The 19879-nt window shown below is 34.6% G+C and overlaps 1 protein-coding gene across 3 annotated transcripts; it reads left to right on the top strand.

Annotated features, from left to right (window-relative positions):
* The first annotated feature begins 93 nt into the window (after positions 1-93).
* LOC123551585 (feline leukemia virus subgroup C receptor-related protein 2-like) lies at positions 94-19763 on the top strand. 3 transcript variants are annotated; one of them, XM_045340628.2, is made up of 12 exons: positions 94-1382; positions 4241-4824; positions 6012-6153; positions 6634-6771; positions 9050-9117; positions 12059-12162; positions 12945-13055; positions 15013-15118; positions 15529-15640; positions 16082-16125; positions 16936-16971; positions 17965-19763. In XM_045340628.2, the coding sequence occupies exons 1-12, from the start codon at positions 1379-1381 to the stop codon at positions 18049-18051; spliced, it is 1536 nt and encodes a 511-aa protein (XP_045196563.2). In that variant the 5' UTR covers positions 94-1378; the 3' UTR covers positions 18052-19763. The 3 variants fall into 3 exon arrangements, with proteins under 3 accessions (XP_045196563.2, XP_045196562.2, XP_053397026.1); XM_053541051.1 differs by lacking the exon at positions 94-1382 and adding an exon at positions 3776-3932; XM_045340627.2 differs by lacking the exon at positions 16936-16971 and having other exon boundaries at positions 96-1382.
* Positions 19764-19879: the final 116 nt, after the last annotated feature.

The raw sequence follows: 19879 nt of genomic DNA on the forward strand, positions 1-19879 counted from the left end.
CATCGTTTAACATGTGTTACTTAATTGTTAAGTCCACCGGCTTATTATATATATAAGATTCAACATCACGTCATACCGTATTTGTATACCATTATATTGAATATTAAAGTGTTGCAGTGCCAAAGAATTTACTCGGGGATATACTTGTTTGTTTATAAATGTCATATTTATAACATTGACTGCTCATTATTTTCAGAAAATGGATTAATTTAAGAAAAACTGACCACGGATTTGTTAAAAAAACTTTTGAAACTGTATGACAAAACTTCTAAGGCAATTAGTGATATATATCTGACAATGTCTTTAACATTCCGGTTGGGGTTTACTTCTAGCACGGTGTACTTAAAACAAAATTGAATGATGCAACCATTTTACTACCCTATTTCAACTAAAAAGATAAAATAAATGTCATATTTACCGATTTTCTATCAAAGACTACACAGGTTGCAGTCATGCCTGTTTTCGTTGTAGAAATATAGATCAAGTGTGGATAAATAAAGGATTCGTGCCTCAAAATAAGGTCCAAATGAGATCGGGCATTTATGTACACGTGTTTGCTAAAGCCGAAGGACACATTTGGCACCATAGCCAATGCAGTTTTCTTAAGAGTGGATATTGCTAGATGAACTTTATAAAAAAACGCGATATAGTTTGAAACAGATCGCTTTCTTTATTGATATGATCCGCAATGTCTTCCGTAGAAATCAAACCAATTATCGATCAGAATTGTCCCGGAGACAGCGGGTGCAAACATACGATACAAGCAGTATACAGGATACACCAATAGAGAATGTTTCCTTCTTCGTCCCATATATGATGGAAATTACTAACTGTATTGCAATTCATATGTTTTGCGCCTTACAGGAACTTAATTAGTATCGATTTCGACAAAGCGCTGTAAAAATAGATGTTGAGAGAACGTTCAATGACAGTGTTTACATACATCGTGTTAGTATATATAGCCAGGAATTTAGATGCAGTCGCGCTGAAAAAAAAGAAAAGAAATTTTGAGCTCTTCAGTTCTTCACCATTAAACCGTGGCCATTACTCACCAACTGTTTTTTTTTTCCTATTGCATTTTTTTTGCTACGTGCTAGAGGGAATGAAATGTTGATATATTTTTCACGCAAGCAAACGCCAGCAAGGATAAAGTATATTCATATAGTATGCCAAAGTTACCTGTCTCGGAGTAAAAAAGTCTACCTGGCGTTGGCATTGTGAAATATATAGGTTAATTATGGCGGGCAGTGAACAGAAGAAGGAAGGGTAATAGTGCTAAATGACATAACATTTTTAATGAGCGGTCCCTTTAGTTAATTACCTGAGGAGGACAATTGGTTGGCGATAAGTACTTAAAGGATATATTTCTTAACATAAAATGGGTAAGTTTCTTTCTGTCAACTCTTGTTTATAGAATTTGTCTTTATACTTTATGTCAGTAATTTTGTTTATTTTTAAGTTACAGATTTGAGTATAGATTTTGTACTTTTATTTTGTTAAGTGATTCATATGCGGCCGTTGTCAGTAGCGGCGCAGGCGTGAGAACATCCAAAGTTTAGATTGAAACCAATCAACGGAAATCACATAATCACATTATTTTCTGTTTGAATATACTCACATACACCCACGCAACCCCTCCCCCTGCACACACATACATACATTGAGGAAAACACATTCTATATTTTAGCATGGAGTGTACCATTACAAATGACGATAAAAGTTTATTCAAATTTACATCAAATAACGCTTGAATAGAAAATGCTTTCCTAAATATCTTATTAACCGAGTTTATTCAATTGACCTATGTAACTGGTCATATCCAGTTTTATCCGCCATTAGTTAGTTATTGATTTAATTCTGCACGATTTGATGGCGGGTGGGTGGATCTAAATGGGTGGAATGGAAGCGGGACGCTCGCAGCCCCACTGACATCCGTCGAGCATACATTTGGATAGCCCAAATTTGAGGCATTAGTCATTTTAGACACGATTTTCGGCTCGCTTTGCACGCCAAAATTTTATATAGATAATGGTGGGAACGGAGGACAAATCAAAAAGCTATCGGCATTGTCCAGTTGTTTCGTTTTTGTTTTTCGTTTTTTTTTTTTAAATCTTTAGTAGTTTTTTTTTCTAAAACAATACATATTTAAAAAAGACATTGTTTCAAACATTCATCTCAGCCTATTTCAAATGTACATCATATTGCATCATTTGAGGTATATCCTTTCCGCAGCCTTAACGTACTAAAACGTATTAGCGTCTGATGGCCCTTTCACGCTTCCGTAGAAACAACATTTATGACACGAAACTTATTTTGAAAATATTTCTGAAATGTCTAGGTCTGCAGCTCTCAAATACGGTTATATCTTATATCTGAGGCATATACTGACACTCTCAGACAACATCAAAAATGACATTTCCAAAATTATCAGTCTACCCTTGGTCCGTTACGGAACCCTGTTGGATTTCTGTTTATCCAGAGCTCATATATTTTTTTTCATAGATTAAAAGCTGACATGCTGTACTAAAGCCCAGGTAATTTCAATTCGTAATAAAGTGCTGGAAATTGGCTCCCCAATAGCAAAAAAAAAAAAAAAAAAAAAAAAAAAAAATGAAGTCCACGCCATACATTTAGACGGGGTGACCCCTGCGCTTGACCCCTGACTATCCCTGACTATCTACGAATCAAAATCCGGCTTTCGTTTTCAAGTTTAGCATTTCTACTTTCATTTTATTTACTTCCGGAAATAGCTGAAGGTCGAGTAACGTCATTTTCTGTGTTGTCAAAAACATACGTATGCCTGGCGAGATTGCATAAATATGTGCTGGCCGTCCTAAGGATATTAGCCAAATAGATTCCTTAGCGTACGTCCCCCGCACTCCTTAACTCTGGTCCCTCCCAAATCCATGATCCTAGACCCGACCCTATTTGCCGTGCTTAGGCCCATGCACGGGTTTAAAGAATGTAGTTCAGCTAAGGTCATCGTCCTGTCCTTATATTACAAAAATGTAAACCGCTTATTTACCTAATTTCAAGCCATTCACCTCTGCGTTAGTAATAAAGGAAAAATGTAGTTATTTACTTAATACTGGTTTAAGAGGGGCGGTGGTGTGGAGGTGTCATGATGATATGATATTTTTATTCGTTTTTACTAATGTACAAGCCTAGGCTTACAGTACCGGCGTGCAGCTACACTTGTTAAATGGTTGTAGTCAATATTCTAGCGCATTGTCCTTAATGCTATGTATACAGTTCTTACAGGGATTCAAACCAATATCAAACATTTGTGTACAGAAATCCGACACATATATTTTGACTGTCGTTTACAAAGCTCCAAAGCGACCACTTTCAAGCTCTGGAAATGCAACAGCAACGGTTTTCAGTTCATATTGATTTTAAAAAGATTTCAACACTTTTATTCACATTATTATTATTATTATTATATTATTATATTATATTATATTATTACTTTTATTATTATTATTATTATTATTTTTATTATTATTATCATCATCAGCAGCATCATTATCATCATCATCATCATTATTATTATCATCATCATCATTATCATCATCATCATCATCATCATCATCATTATTATCATCATCACCATCATCAGTATTATTATTATAATTATCATCATCATCATCATCATCATTAGTATCATTATTATTATTTATTGTAATCAGCAGTGACATAAGGCGCATGGACATTGAACTTTGTTGATAAGCAAACACGGGAATGGCATCTTATCACTCAATATACCGAGCTAGCATATTAACTTCTAAACTATGTACTATCATTCATATTTGTATTATCTCCCACTTTCAAATTTTTGTACGTCGTATAAGGTCATTCGGATAGATGTGCTTTTCCCTTATGTAGCAGCCAAAATATTTTAGTCTTCTGTGAGATTCTTTTGTAAGAAGAAGGTAAGTTTCAAAATTTTGGATCGTACAGGTATTATACTTTTGCCGTTGCTACAGTAGAGTAACTTTTCCTTTTTGCACGTGTCATTTGTATTATGCTTGGATTTACATTTTCGCTAAATTGGATGTATTCATTGAATGTAAACACAGAATAATTTCTTTGCTACAAAATAGGCAAACACCTAACGACATGCAGTTTTACTATGATTAAATAAAAAAAAATCATAAGTTGCTATAATCTATATATATGCAATACATCAGTTTTTCTCTCACATGTGCACATATCATATATTAATATTTTTTCTCTGCAGGGGGCCTTCTGTCCAGGGAGCCGCGCCGACCGGGGAGTTCTGCTGATAAATTGCTTCCACCAGTAACGCCGACAGACTCCATCGCAACGAATACCGGCACCATGGACGAAATGAACATGGCTCCGAAGGTGTATACACGACGATGGTTTATGTTACTTCTGTTTGTAGCATATTCCTTCAGTAACGCTTACCAGTGGATTCATTTGAATATAATTGGAAATGTCATCATGAAATATTACAACGAGAGTCTTCCAGAGGATTCTTTCCAACAAGAATCAGCCATTGATTGGCTCTCTATGATTTACATGTTAGTTTATATTCCTTTAATATTCCCGGCTACATGGCTTCTGAACAAAAAAGGTCTTAGATTAAATTTGATCTGTGGAGCGTTTCTGAACGCTTTAGGCGCTTGGATTAAATGTGCATGTTTAGCACCAGACAGATTTGCGGTCCTTATGTTTGCTCAGACGCTATGTGCCATAGCGCAGATCTTTATACTAGGCATTCCTGCTCGCCTTGCAGCCGTCTGGTTCGGGCCCAACCAAGTCTCAACGGCGACTTCAATTGGAGTCTTTGGAAATCAGGTAAAGATATTCAGTTAATCAGTCGTTCATGTTTAAGGTAGTGGACCTGTAACGACATTCGACAATTTCCGTGCAAATCCGTATTCTCGTCTGTAACGACATTCGACAATTTCCGTGCGAATCAGAATTCTCGTCTGTAACGACATTCGACAATTTCCGTGCAAATCCGTATTCTCGTCTGTAACGACATTCGACAATTTCCGTGCAAATCCGTATTCTCGTCTGTTATTTTTTTCATTTTTTGACCGTAAATGTAGCTTATACCGAGCAGAGGTTTCGATGTTGACCGGAAAATACCGAGGTCATATATGGAGAAAACGTAATTACGGAAATTACCGATTTTGTCATTACGGGTCCACTGTCAGATAGATTGACAGGTATCAATATATCGTATTGGAATGTCCCGCTCTCCGGTGTCATGAAAGTGCGTCGGCATTTCTATATATATATCAAAAATATCATACATTTATATGTGTTGATAATGGTACACTATCATTCCAATATTGTTAGGTAATGGCACAAATTAAATTTTAATGTCGTGATACGCTATGATTTTAATATTGTGTGATGATATGGTACGCATTTACGCAAAACCAGTGGTCTTCGTGATTTCACATCGCGCAACTTAAAACTTGAAAATCATGAATTTCATGATTTCACACCTCACGATTTTACGATATTTTCCATACTGGAAACGTGAACTCGTGAAGTATGAAAACATAACCTTTACTATTTCACAATCCAAGACATCATGATTTTTTGATAAAACGTGAAATCGTGAAGTATGAAATCACACTCAAGACTTCACGATTTTTTAAATTTTATAAAATGTAAAATCATGAAGATTTGAAATTTTGAAATATTAAATCATGAAGTTCGCGATTTATACTTCATGACTTCACGATTTAAACGAGAAATCGCAAAGTATGAAATCATGAACTATACGATTTCATACCGCATAACGTCACGTTTTGTAATTACGTTAAAAGTGAAATTGTGAACTAAAAACATCATAAAGTTTGCGATTTTACACTTCGCAAGATCACGATTGTTTTCATTTCATAAAAAGTGATATCGTGAAGATTGAAAACATGAATTTCGCGACTTCACACTTCATTATTTCACGATTTTTTAAATTTTCATAAAACATGAAATAGAGAAGTTTGAAAGTTTGTACTTTTTTGCAGGTTGGGTGTGCAGCTGGTTTCCTTATACCCCCATTACTGGTTCCCAACAGCGAGTCTCTCTCTGAGATTGGCAGGGATTTGGGTATCATGTTTTACATATGGGCCGGCGTAACCACTGCCTTGTTTATAATAATTGTTGTTGGTAAGTATTATACTTACGTCATTAAGCGATGTTCAGAACTAAAAAATGTTTCTGAATTTAGTTTTTTTTTCTTTAATCATTTTTTTTAAAAAATAATCATGAGTCGCTGAGTATCGCTGAAACAGATTTTATTTAGGATTATAGGAATATACTGTTGGAATATTCTGTCTCCTTTCATAGAATTTATGGTCATATTTTAGTTCTGGTCGAATTGGAACCTTCAGATTTGTTCTAAAATAGACGTTTTAAAAGTGCATTCGCCTAAGACAGATATTTTCTTCGAAAATGTATAATTTTCAATCCCAGTCTGATAATAGGATGGTAGGAAAGTTGGAGTTTAGTCCATTTAGAGGTTTACAGATTCTTTGCAATTTTAGGGAAAAAGAGAACCTGACAAAATCTAGCAAACCAAACTGCAGTGTAAAACAAACTGCTTTTAGTACTCCACAACTTGCATCTCGAATCATATTTCATTTTCAGTATTTAAAGACAAGCCACCAAGACCGCCGAGCAAGGCACAGATGCTCGCTAATCAAGGATCACACCAGGAAAACTACTTAGGCTCATTGAAAAATCTCTTTCATAATCGGAATTTTATTTTATTAACACTTACATATGGTAAGAATTTTCAAATATTTGCTTAATGTGTTGATTCATAATGTAATTTTATTGGTATTTCACTGCAACATGTAAATGTATCATACAAACTTGGTCGACTTAAATCAATTTAAACGCCTTTTTTGTGCCACCATGTGAAAAATAAAGTGTTGAGCCCATTTTCCGTAAAGTTGTACTTTTTATACTTGATGGAAATTGGACCAGTTGTGTATATCGGCTCTGAACTGAATGCCGTTATCCGGTTTGTCGCATTTTCTTTTTAGACTGCATTGACTTGGTTAGGTTTGCGATATTTCTCTTTTCCAGTGACCTGTCTGCGTCTGAAATGGTGATCTACTCTTCCTCCTTTGACAAAAGCGTTAGATATCGCTTCTTTCTTTTGTTTTGTTTCATCTACCATTTTCCTTTGGAATTGTCCTCAAGTAAATACTGGATCAAATCTGCTTACATGTATATATATTGTTAGTTATTTACCTATATAAATTTTGTCAGTTGAAGACAGTACAAATCAGATTTCATTTGTACAAAAGGTTCAGAACATTGCCTACTGACTGAATTTATTGTTTCCCTTTACCTATCCAAGTCATATTTCCTGATTTCAATTGGTCTGTCCTTGTCATATTTTCTCTTGTTTAAGTTCAGCAATTTCTTGTTTCTCTCAGATCGTTTCATACTAAACGTCCTTGAAGTTGTCTAGCTTATTCTTGCGGTTGTATTTTGTATTTTATCCAGTCTTACATACAGAGACATGAACTGTCACAGGTTTGTTCACAAGCCTGCGGTTTTAATAAAGCTTTTCTTGCGATGTTCTGCTTTTTCCAACAGTCTAGAACCAGTTGTAGTGAGTTTTAACCTATAGCACTTCCGTCTATTTTGTGGTTCTTCTGGTCTAGTATTTTCTTTCAGTTGCTGGTAGGCGTGCGCTTACAGAAACTATAATGTAAGGTGTTAGTACGGTTATCTGTTTCTACCATGTCAATAAGATAATTTTGGATTGCATACTCAATGGCACTGACCTTCCTGATTCGCAACATATCGGTTCATTTTCTTGTTCCTATTTCGGCAGAAATGCTACTTTATCCCTGTATTTCTTTATAATTTAACTAGTTTAAACATCCAGTCAGCAGTTAGATGAATCCATAAATAGATCATTTAGTTGGCAATATGGGTGGGTTGTGGGGGGGGGGGGGGGGGGGGGGGTGTGGGGGGGGGGGGGTGTGGAGGGGCGGACTTGCTTACTTACTGTTTAATTTGTTAAACTATAAATAGGTTATAATTATACTTATTGACCTTCTAATGAATAAAGTTGTGGTTTTCATTTGCTACGCACCCTTACATCAGTACTTTATTTCGTTAGCAAGTCAATAAATGATTTAACCTTTACTTATAGAATGATATGGAGAATTAGAAATCAACATGAGGTATTAAATATAGTAGTTAGGTGTTCTAAAATATGTTCTATAGACTGTTTCAAAATGAACAATTATTCTTCTGTATGATGTAATTAGCTGTTCTAAAATATGTTCTATGGAATGATAAGCAGATGACACTTCAAACTGAACAAGTATTCTTTTGTATGGTGACTAATATTTAGGACATTTCATTTTGTCGCGTTGGCATGCGCACGTTTTCATGCTATCCAGCGCAAAATAAAACGCGTACAATGTTTCGTTGTGGTAAACTGATAATTTCGTTTCGTAGCGCTAGAATGACACAACGAAATATGCCCCATAAACCTCGCGCACTAAATGTCCTTTTTCAGTCACCATACATTTGCTTCCTGTTCATAAAGGACATTGCTTCATGCAAATAGTCTAGAACTCTTTATCTTTATACTCAGTTTTAACGGGCATTTAATGCCACGTTTGATTTTTTTATCAGTCAAATTATCATTACTTTAAAAAAAAAAAAAAAGAACCATAGAGATTTGTATTTGAAAGAAATATTTGCAACGAATAACAGCATATAATATCTGTCTTACTTATATAATTTTATTATATGAGTAGTCACGTAAAAAATTACCATCTTGCAGAATGACATCTTTTTGGAGAAACGACGTTAAAACTTTCTTTAACACCAAAAGCATGGGACTTTTTTCTTACAAAATTTTAAAACATAACAGAAAGATAAAGGCTTTTAAAAACATGTGATTTTATATAAAAAAAATGTGTAAAAATCCGAAATTCCAAAAATAGATTTAAAAAGTGGTTCATTTTGATGTGACTACTCACTTATGTGCTTGACTATTTTTTAATGTAGTTATATTGCCTATCTAAAGGTATCAACACTGGATGTTACTATGGTATTGGGACGTTGCTTAACCCAATCATATTGTACTACTTTCCAGTAAGTACATATATATTGGAAAGGTAACAATAGAGAATTAGTAGCATACGTAACTCTGGATATTTATAATGTTTTGATTTTTTGTGGTAATACCATTGATTTGAAGAATTGTTGTTATGTTTCAGCACATATCTACTTCATTTAAAAAGAGTAATCTTTATTTTGTTTTACATTGAACTACACTATGTGACATTTACGTTACAATAAAACTTAATTTACGTTACTAAAATACTTGATTTATGCATTATTTAGAATGGTAACGTCACCATGTAAATCGACGATATGTTTAACAAACACGTATCAAGGCAGACATACATATTCAGAAGGCAGAAAATTGAATTATAGCTTGCAAGAGCAATTTTATATAACTTATTAGGTATTGAGAAGAAAGTCCATATAAATTAGATAAGTATAAAAAGGGATTGTTTTATACAAAAGTCCAACTATAACATATTGCCGCCTTATTTCGGTCAGTGTATTGTGAACAAAAAGTGTCTTGCTTTCATTGTAAACTGTTTTTGAAATTTGGTGAAACATCTTATTTCACTTTCCTTTTTCAAGAGATCTGAAGTTTATAACTTGAAAAGAAAATTAATTTTTGTTAGAAATAAAGGTTGCACAATACACTGGGTCTGTTTGCAAACCGCTAGTTACCTTGCAAATTGTGAGTGAAATGTTGAAGAGTATGTGGCAAAGTCATCTACTACACTCTATTGGCTGTGACACTGTTTGTTGTATGTGTATCAGCAAACGGCAACTGTAACGTGGTTAACGTCGTTACCATCTTAAAAAACACAATGGCAGATGAACACACATACGTAACAGTTCTCGTTTGTTGTTATGGTTACGAAATGGTGTAATCTAAAAAGATAGAGACGGTGTAACTGCTAGCTATATAGTATTGTCACAGTTAAGCCAGAATTTACGTTACCGCTGTTGTATTTATGTTGGCATATTGTTAGTTACCACGCTAGTATTGCATTCTATGCTAGCATTGCCATCTTAAGAACGTTCACAAGTCTGTAGGGTTGATGTATCCTAGTTTTATTTAATATTCCAACTGGAGTCTACACAAAAAACTTGCTTTAAATAAACTCATTTTTGCCACTTTAACACATTTTATATAGAAAATAGAAGGGACAAAAAGACGAAATGATGGCATTATAAATCGTGGCGTGGGTCAATCAAAATAAACGACAAAATTTATTTTAAAAGTATCATGTGATAAAGCAAATGTTGAAAATGGATAACATTTTTGCACCGATATCGAAGGATTCTTGTATTTAGTATTTTCATTAAGTAAAATGTGTACATGCCCTTTTTATTTCTATATAGAAAGTCTGGCCGCTATCGATTATCAAATGACAAATCATTGTTTGGAATATATAACTTCTTAAACAAACATGTTTAATATCTGGCAATTTCAAATTAGTAAGCGCGTGGCTAAAATATTTCGAAGGCTTGAAAAATTTTCGTTTAAAAATCTTAAAAATAAGCATGCATTAAGAATTTGACAATAATCTACAGCTTTATACTTTAAAGGGGTTTGTGAGTACATGACATTGAATATACACCTTTTGTGAACTTTTTAAACTTAACCTGTATAGCATTCTATGTATCAATAATAAAAACAATATATTTTTTCAGCATAAGATATCTACAAGGAATTAATGCAGATATTTTATGTCATACGCAAAACAATGACTGTGTTCAAAATAATTTTACATCGGACTATTTTGGCACACCTGAGCTCAAAGTGCTCATGGTGAGCTTTTATAGGATCGTTTGATGTTTGTCGTCCCACAATTTCTTTAAAGAATATCTCCTGTGAAACCACTTTGCCAGTTTTAACTAACTTCACAGGAATTTTCCTTGGGTGGATTATTTTCACATTCCTTCAAATCTAGGACATTCATCTCAGTTCTGGTTTCCATAGCAACCGAAATGAACAATTTTAAAAATCTTCTTGTAAGAAACCTCTGGCACGATTTTGAACTAATTTTAGAAAAATGTTCCTCGGTGACCCTTAACCAAATTCCTTCAAATATTTCTTTCTTTAAAAAAAACATGGCCGCCAGTGCATGGGCGGAGTTAGTTTTCCCTTATATGGCTGTATGGAAAACTTTAACAATCTTTTTTTCTGAAACTGTTGGTCCGATTTCAAAATAATTTCCCAGCAATGTACCTTAAGTGACTTTCTACCGAATTCCTTCAAATAAGTATTTTCTGTTAAAAACATGACTACCAGGGGCGGTCCCTATATGGCTAAATGGAAAACTTCGAAAATCTCCTAGAAATGATCCTTAGGTTACCCTCTACTAAATTCTTTCAAGACATGTTGATTTGTTAAAAACATAGCCGCATAGGGGTGGTGATAGTTTTCTCTATATGGCTATATGGAAAACTTAAAAAATATTCCCCTCTGAAGCTGTTGTCCCAAATTCAAAATAATTTCACAGTCATTCTCTACCAAATTTCTTCCTCATTACCGCTATGGCCTTGATTTCTTTTATTTTTATTCCTTTTTTATATTGTCTCTTAGTATCCTATGTCATCATCTCCCTCCTCCCCTCCTCCCCGCCTCCCCCAAACACAAGAACATTACCCGGCCGTATTTATCTAGTGGAGACTTTAAAAATATTCTTGTCAGAAAATAGTGGGACTTATTTCAAAATAATTACACAGATATATTCCTTCCGTGGCCATCTGTGTAACTCAGTTGAGCGGTCTATGGCCATCATGCCCTTCTTGTTTTATATATACTACTATTGCTATTAAAAACTTCAACAATTTTTACTTGCATTTTATTACACGTAAAAATGGAACAAAGACATATCGTGTCACGTTTATAACGTTTGGTATCTGATATTGATTTTGCGTGCGTTTCAATAGTGAATGTTTTTGAGATTGGGTGTGTATTAAATTTTAAATGTTTTCACAGGGACATGAACAGAGTGCCGGACAAATAGGCCTTGTATTAGTGTTGGCAGGAGTGGTCGGTTCTATAGTGGCTGGTATATGGTTAGACAGGACTAAATCGTTTAAGTAAGTATGTATTATGGGCTAGTGTATGGTTAGACAGGACTAAATCATGTAAGTACATATATAGCACACATAGCTAAGTCATTTAAGTAAATATGTAATATAGTATTTGTCAGGCAGGAGTAAATCAGTAAAGTAACTATGTACTATGTAGTTTGGTTCGTGGCTGAATAGTTATTTTAACAAATTCTGCAAACATATTGTAAGCAAACTTTTAGCCTGGAAAATAGCACATTTTCATCTGATGGCTGTGAAGCAAAGGGCAGTCAAATCGCAGTATAGAAAGAACCCGCTTGAGTTGAGAAATATGACACAGTAAAAGTAGGGGAAGGGTACTCTGGAGACTGGTGTATGGTAAGACCGGACTAAATCAGTAGTATGTAAGATAATGGGTCAGGACTAAATCAGTGAAGTAAGTGTGTAAGATAGTGACTGGTATGTGGTTAAACAAGACTTAATCAAATTAATAGTTTCGATTAAAGATAGGTTTGTATCGCAAGACAGGGTTTTTAAAAAGTAAGAACGTTTTTACAATGCTACTGGGGTATGATTAGAGAGGACTATATAAAGTTTCACACAGACTCGACTCAGTTATTCTGGTAAGTCAATGTTGAGTGGTAAAGCAACCGGTAGGCGTCATTTATTTCGTCTATCCTTCAGTCTCTGACGCATTGTTACGTATAATGCCTTTGACGTCATCCGATACTTATTGTTCATTTCACTTCAGTTGATGAACATTTTCATAAAAAGTGATACAGAGTTGTATATATATTTTTATTTTTCAGACCAACCACTGTAGGTATATATTTCCTGTCCATGGCCGGCATGGTTGCGTTAACGTTTACAATGGGTGTTGGCCTGATTTGGGTGGTGTTTCTGACGTCCGCAGCTTTAGGGTAAGTGATATTTCGTGCTCACTTTATTATATCACATATACAGGGACATAAGACTGTCTTACAAGAGCGAAGGTCACGTAAAACCTGTACAAGCACTAGGATTCACTGTTTGAGAGTGTAATTTAGAAGTCAAATTAATGAAGCTATTGTCGTTATAGTGCGGCGGTTTCTCTTGGTGGATAGTATTTTTGATTGGTATGAAATCTTTATGAAATGTGTATATAAGGGTAAAATGGTATTTAACACATCAGTAGAAATACTCTATCTAACATAAACAATTTATGAAATACACGTACAGTGTATCAATAAATCAGAATGATATATTTAATACTAACAAAAACATAAAGGAATATTTCGTCATACAGTGAAAGGTTTGCCGCTATATAACTGAAATGAATTCTGAAATGGCGGCTTCTGTACACCGTACCTTTTAACACTGCAAAGTGTTTTTGTCTCAAATTGCGACGTTTACACTGTTTTCAGCATCTGCATGTGAATATTACTCACAGATAGGTGCTGTATTGAACTGTCTAGTCTCGCAACAGTTTTGGATATTTCTTTGTGCAGAAATCGATCGGATTCCAATGATGAGCTCAAAGGAAACGCAGAGTTCCCGATTCTCCAAATATCGTCTGCTTCTTAGAATGTTATTACCCGTTGTTATTTGTTTAAGACAATCCCACAGGAGGTGTGAGATTTGAACGACGTCTGTAATTTGTTTAAGTCAGGCCAGCGGAAAACATTTTTTCCCCCTTATTTTTGGCATTTATTTATAACTTCGTTCAAATTCAGTTTGATGATAGAGCTGATTGATTCGACCTTTCATAAATTCTACTCTCCACTGTACATGTTAGATAAACTAAATGTTTATCAAAGTAACTGGTTTAAAAATAGTACAACAATAAGAAGAGCAGCAGCAACAGCAGCAGCAGCAGCAGCAGCAGCAACAGCAGCAGCAGCAGCAGCAACAACAACAACAACAACAACAACAACAGCAAACAAAAACACAATTTTACCAAATAGCACACAACGGTTCTTGTTAAGTTGTTAAATGGTACCGTTACATAGATACGGTTTATATGGACGAGGCAAACAAACGGGCTCATTTACAATGCCAATGTTTTAAGTTTAGAGCCGCTTCTTTTATTACTTCCCATAGAACAGACCTTTTATCTATATCTAAAGACTTTCAGTATAAAATCATGCTTAGTAAGCAGAATATTTTAGTTACGAACTCATTTCCTCAAACTAAATATCGACATTAATTCGCAGAACAAAAAATCATGTTTTCGTACGATGAAGACAACTTTAAAAGAAATTTTATTTCTTTGTTTGTGCACGAAATAATACATTTATGTCAAGATTTAGAGCAAATTGTAGGTACTATACTACTGTTCTATTTTTCCGTAGATTTAAAACAGAAAATTTAAAACTAAAAACAATGCATTTCCAAAATTAAATGGCAAGTGCACGAACTTCTATAAAAAATGGTTCAGACTTTGCGAAATACTAAACATTTAGTTTGATTTCGCTGACAAGAAAGAAAAGAAAGTAACACAACCACTGTTTAAAAAATAACTTCAGTATATGATAGTAGGATAGGGCTTTTATCTTTTTCCATAGATGTATATGTTATTCAACAAGTTCTAGTTTTCGTTTATCTCATATAAAATTTAAAATTAATTGTTATGAGGTTCAGTTACTCAAATTTTTATACTCCGTAAATGAATAATAAGTAAACATATCACTTTGTGCTTTGCAGAATAGTGTTTGAGAAACATCCTCTATGTTACCAATTACACTGGAAATAAATGGGGTTACTACTTGTGCCCTCAAACCTTTTGATGTCTTATTCCTCTGCCTTGCACGTGCTTGAATGTAGAGAGTAGTAAGACACCCGTGCATATATGACAATGATCGTCTGATAATGTTTAACTTTAACAAACATTAATTTCAGGTTTTTTATGACTGGTTATCTGCCAGTTGGATTCGAATTTGCGGCTGAGATCACGTATCCAGAGTCGGAGGGAACATCTTCCGGTCTTCTTAATGCTTCCGCTCAGGTGAGCTTGCTTATTACAACAGTTTGATACCATTCTTTATTAACAGTTGAACCTCAGATACTACAGACCAAGAGCCGGTTTCACGTGTCTAATCAAATAAAATTACCTTAACGTCATTTGAAGCATATGCTTAAACATTAATTTTTCCACTGAGTATGTTTTTCATATTCTGAGTATAAATATTACTGGAATTACATGTCGTTTATCTTTGTGTAACTCCACTTGCCTTAGATTTACTAGTTTGGCTACCGAATAGATAATCTGTTTTATTTTTATATTTTGACCATTGAGAAGAGAAGGGAAATAATTATACAAAATTTGGAAAGCATCGGGTGTTATCTCCCGTGAATAAAACATAAGGTCTGAGCATAGACTACGGATTTACAAAAAACTGTTCTCTTGTTTTTCAGACTTTTGGTATAATATTAACTATAGGAATGCGTGCATTAATCAACCGAGTCAGCGTTTTATCAGCCAATATCACTGTGTCAGCTGTTCTTTTGGCCGGGACAGTCATAACAGGTTAGAATATATAGTCAAATGTGCTAAAGACCATCAAAAATGAAATTGATTTTTTACCACCAATTCTCTATAATATAAGACCATTGTTTCCAAGCGTCAGTTTCACACTTGCCTTTCTTGTAGTATAGAGCATTGATGGTAAAAAGTGCTTTTTAAAAATCAGTTATCGTTACCTATGCTATGTTTGCGCTAAAATGCTAAAAGATATTGGAAGGCTGGGAGCGGGATGTGTTTATGTGTGTGTGGGTGTGTGTGTGTGGGTGTGGGGGGGGGGGGGGGAGTGGATCCTGAGCCCAGTGTCTCACAGTGTGATTTTAACCTGAAAATTAAGAATACCATTTGGGGGTAAATAGTAACATTTAGAAAACTGTAAAAAAAATAGAAAATACAACTATATAGATTCCCTAATAGGATAATGGTTTGCCAATTGTTTGTTTTCAGCATTTATCAAAGCAGATTATAGACGTCAAGAGGCGGGTAACAGGGTATGTTTGATTTTTGTTTCATTAAAATTAAAAACACGTGCTTTGGCTATACTTATTATAATATCTATATGACAGATGTGAAAAGCTAAACCCGCCTTGCAAAAGCAAACATTTTCTTATGTTACAAAATTAATTCTCCCTTGTTCAACCAAAATCAGTCTAATGTTACACGAATAACATAAAGGGTAATCCAGTGGCTCTTATGGCAGGAAACGGAAGCCAAATAGTAAAAAAAAAAAAAAAAAAAAAAAAAATGTTGCTCACTACAGACTTGGAGTGGTCGTTCTGTGCATGTCACAAAATCATTATCATTGGAGTGCTCGGCAAAAATACGCAGATTTTGTATGTCCGCACGCATTTAGTGTATAATATGTATAATAAACTGACTAAAGGTTAGAGTTAGGATTACCACAGTTACAAAAAAATATAGATTATTACAGATACTCGTCATGCCAATCGCTTGAATCCGGTATATACCGGAGTCTGTAATATATCACATACGTTCCAGGTCTGTTTTTGGTCACAGACAAAAACAGTAAACGAATGCACCGTAATAGTAGTTTGATTTATGTTTCATGCTCCCCGTTTTTGGAAAATGTGAAATATGTAACATAGTGATTGATAAAGAGTACCATTATATCTCTTATTTACGTTAACGTATAATGTTAAGCCGAGGGGTGAAATATTATTATTATGCTCAAGACAGTAACAGAGAGCATTTGTGTGAATTGATGTTGTTGTTGTTGTCAGCTATAACAATATATAAGCATATTATAAGCAAACTAGATCTCCATCTTTTACTTAATGCAGACTATCGCTTCATTGGACATAATTAAAGCTGTGAGAGTACGTATAAAAATATGAGAAAAACATTGTACAAATAAAATATCTGTATTGTTGAATATATATCAGCTTTATGGACATGTAGAGAAATGTATGTACTTCAAAACGCCATGCTTTTTATTGCCTTTAGGTAAGAACAGATAAAAATGCAGTTACTTAAAAGAAATCCCAGGCAATGATTTGTTGAAAGGTCTAAAGAGTTATGTTTTAACTTGTAGCAGTATTACATAATCGAAAGAAAAAGACAGCTGACAATGAAATAAAATTTGAGCCGTACCAGGAGCAGGATCCATGCTGGTCGCAAATGCACTGTGTTGGTTTTCTCATGGTGCGGCTCAATTATGTGTGTGTTTTTTTTATCAAGGTCAAAACTAAGATCATTGATCAGTTTCCTTGACAAACATTAGGGCATTCTGTAAGTACATACATTTCTAACTGCGTATACAGGTGAAGGTACTATTTCGTCCCTATCCTCTATTTTCAGGTTTTGTTAAATACTATTATCACATGTTGTATCACATAAACAATATTTAGGAGAAAATACATATAAACATTCGGTTTCTAAGACATAATATCTCATTGGCTACTAATTTAGTGCACAATTTTGATATGTATACTTGCATGAACTGTCGGTTGTCGGATTTAATGTACAGTTTTGTATTTACCATACTTACTTTAGCTTATTTCGACTCATTTAACTGATGGCAATATAATAAGATTTTAAAGAAATCTAATCAGATAATTTCTCTGTTCTTAAGGTTAGTTCGCCATTCAAGCGTACATTAATGTAACGGACCAGTACTGGCACTCGGCAATTTCCGTGCAATGACGTATTCTCCGTATCCTACTTCGGCATTATTCGGTTGTCACATGCAGCAAATAAATTTCCGTAACTATCGGGAAGTGCCGGAATCGTATTCGGACAATACGTAATCCAACGGAATTTGCCGATTGTCATTTCGAGTACACTGTCTTAAATGATCTGTTTCTTTTCAGACCATAGAATATCTGGACCAAGTTCATTTTGATGTGAATATAACAGACAAAGACAAGGAAAAGAAAGAGGAAACTGTGAAAGCATGATAACGAAGTTGTGTTGTTTGTTTTTAAAATAATTTCAGTCTTTGTTGCGAGTATGCATATTTAATTCTTTGCATAAGTAATAAATGGCTTTTCTGTTGAGAGCAATAAAACTGCATATGATCGAGAATAGAAAATTCGATATGAAAGGCTGAATATATAAATATTCTTAATTGTCTACAGAGAATGATTCGCAAGCATTGTATTTTATGTATGTTCTTTGAACGAGTAAATCGGTGTTCAGTCTAAAAGGGGAAATAACGTCTACGGTGATGCTCATGAAGTGACGTCAACAGAGACGCTCATCGGTGTATAAAAAGAAACATATTATAAAGCGGACCCATCGGACCTGCGGTAAAAATGTGTTAACATTGACTACGAAATCAGGGTGGCGTGAGCTCAGCCCAAGCGCATTCCAACGAAAAACCATACTAACATTGGCATAGGGTCCCGTGTGTGGGTGCTTTACACCTGACACGCTAAAGAACTGGAGCTTCTGGAATGGGTGTGTCTTCTCAGTGCAATGTGTTCAGCTGAAGTTTTATTTATACTTATTCACATGTTTTCAAACATATTATACAAACTACTTAAACTTTTTCCTTGATATTGTATAGCTGCTCATTCTTAGCAAGACAATCTCTTTTTCAGCATGGAGCACGTGCTGTATATGTATTGCTTTTTCACGCATTTCATCAACGTTTCAAAGCTGCATCGGTAGATCTACTTCCAGTCAGAATTATTCAACACATTGCGCGATTTCATGATTATGACGGGTCAAACACATTTTTGAAGTTTTTGTTTAAGATTACATATTGCATCTGTTGACCATTATTTTAGTTCACGGATCGTATAATAGAAATTATTACATGTCTTCTTATAGATATCGCCGGTCCATAATTTGTGCCATACGACCAGTCTGTATTCAACACATGTTTACTGGGCTTATAAGTAATAAAATTGAAAATGAATTTGTTAAATAAATTTCTAAAGAACACTTATTGAATGATTCGTCGGTCAGTAGTCAAAACTATCGGCCTTCGGTCTTTCAGAACTCGTACAATAGTTTTGACTATTGACCGGCAAGCGATTCAAAAAGTGTATTTCTGTTTTCTTTTGCTTTTATAACACGATTACGTGTATAAATCGGCGGTCCATAGTTTGTGCTGTTAACTGGTCTATAGCTCAATACAGCTCTCCTGGTTTTAAGTCAATACTTGGAGAATTCATTGCTAATGTCATGTACGGGTAATAAACCACTTGTTTGCCCGACAATAGACCAAAACTGTTAGCCCTCGTACCGTGCAATGTGATTTCACATGATGATATTTTTGTTGTTTTTAAACGACCCATTTTATCTTAAACGACGAACTTCCAGGGTGGTTTAGGACGATCACAACTGCCCAACCAAGAACATGGTATTAGGGTAGAACAACCGACCGCCTGTAAGACCGTAGGCGAGACGAACACTTTCATCGTAGTAATATATTTTTGTTATGTGTGTGTGTGTGTGCGTGCGTGCGTGCGTGCGTGTGTTCTGTAAAAGAGTGAATGCATTTCATGTATGTTGTTCAGTTTTATTAAACGAGATATTAAATATAGCACGGTTTTTGGAATAATTTGAATATATATTGTGTTTCTTGCTATGCATCTTTTCTTCTTTTTTACAACTCATAATGCACATGGCTAAAAACAAAATAAAAGAACATTTGAAGTAAGTTAATACTTTGTTTTTCATATACAGGCAAACTTTTCTGTAGATACCTCCAATGGAAAATAAAAATTCATGTTTTAGTTAATGGCGGCAACTTCAAAACAAGTAATAGTGCGATGT

Source organism: Mercenaria mercenaria, chromosome 4, assembly GCF_021730395.1.
Source record: "Mercenaria mercenaria strain notata chromosome 4, MADL_Memer_1, whole genome shotgun sequence".
NCBI classification, from domain to species: Eukaryota; Metazoa; Mollusca; class Bivalvia; order Venerida; family Veneridae; genus Mercenaria; species Mercenaria mercenaria.

What these genes read in the sequence shown, in the direction of transcription:
- LOC123551585 (XM_045340628.2), top strand. An exon ending in TCATATTGTACTACTTTCCA is followed by an intron (nt 9,118 to 12,058) that starts GTAAGTACATAT and finishes ATGTTTTCACAG; the next exon opens with GGACATGAACAGAGTGCCGG. An exon ending in ACATAATTAAAGCTGTGAGA is followed by an intron (nt 16,972 to 17,964) that starts GTACGTATAAAA and finishes GTTTCTTTTCAG; the next exon opens with ACCATAGAATATCTGGACCA.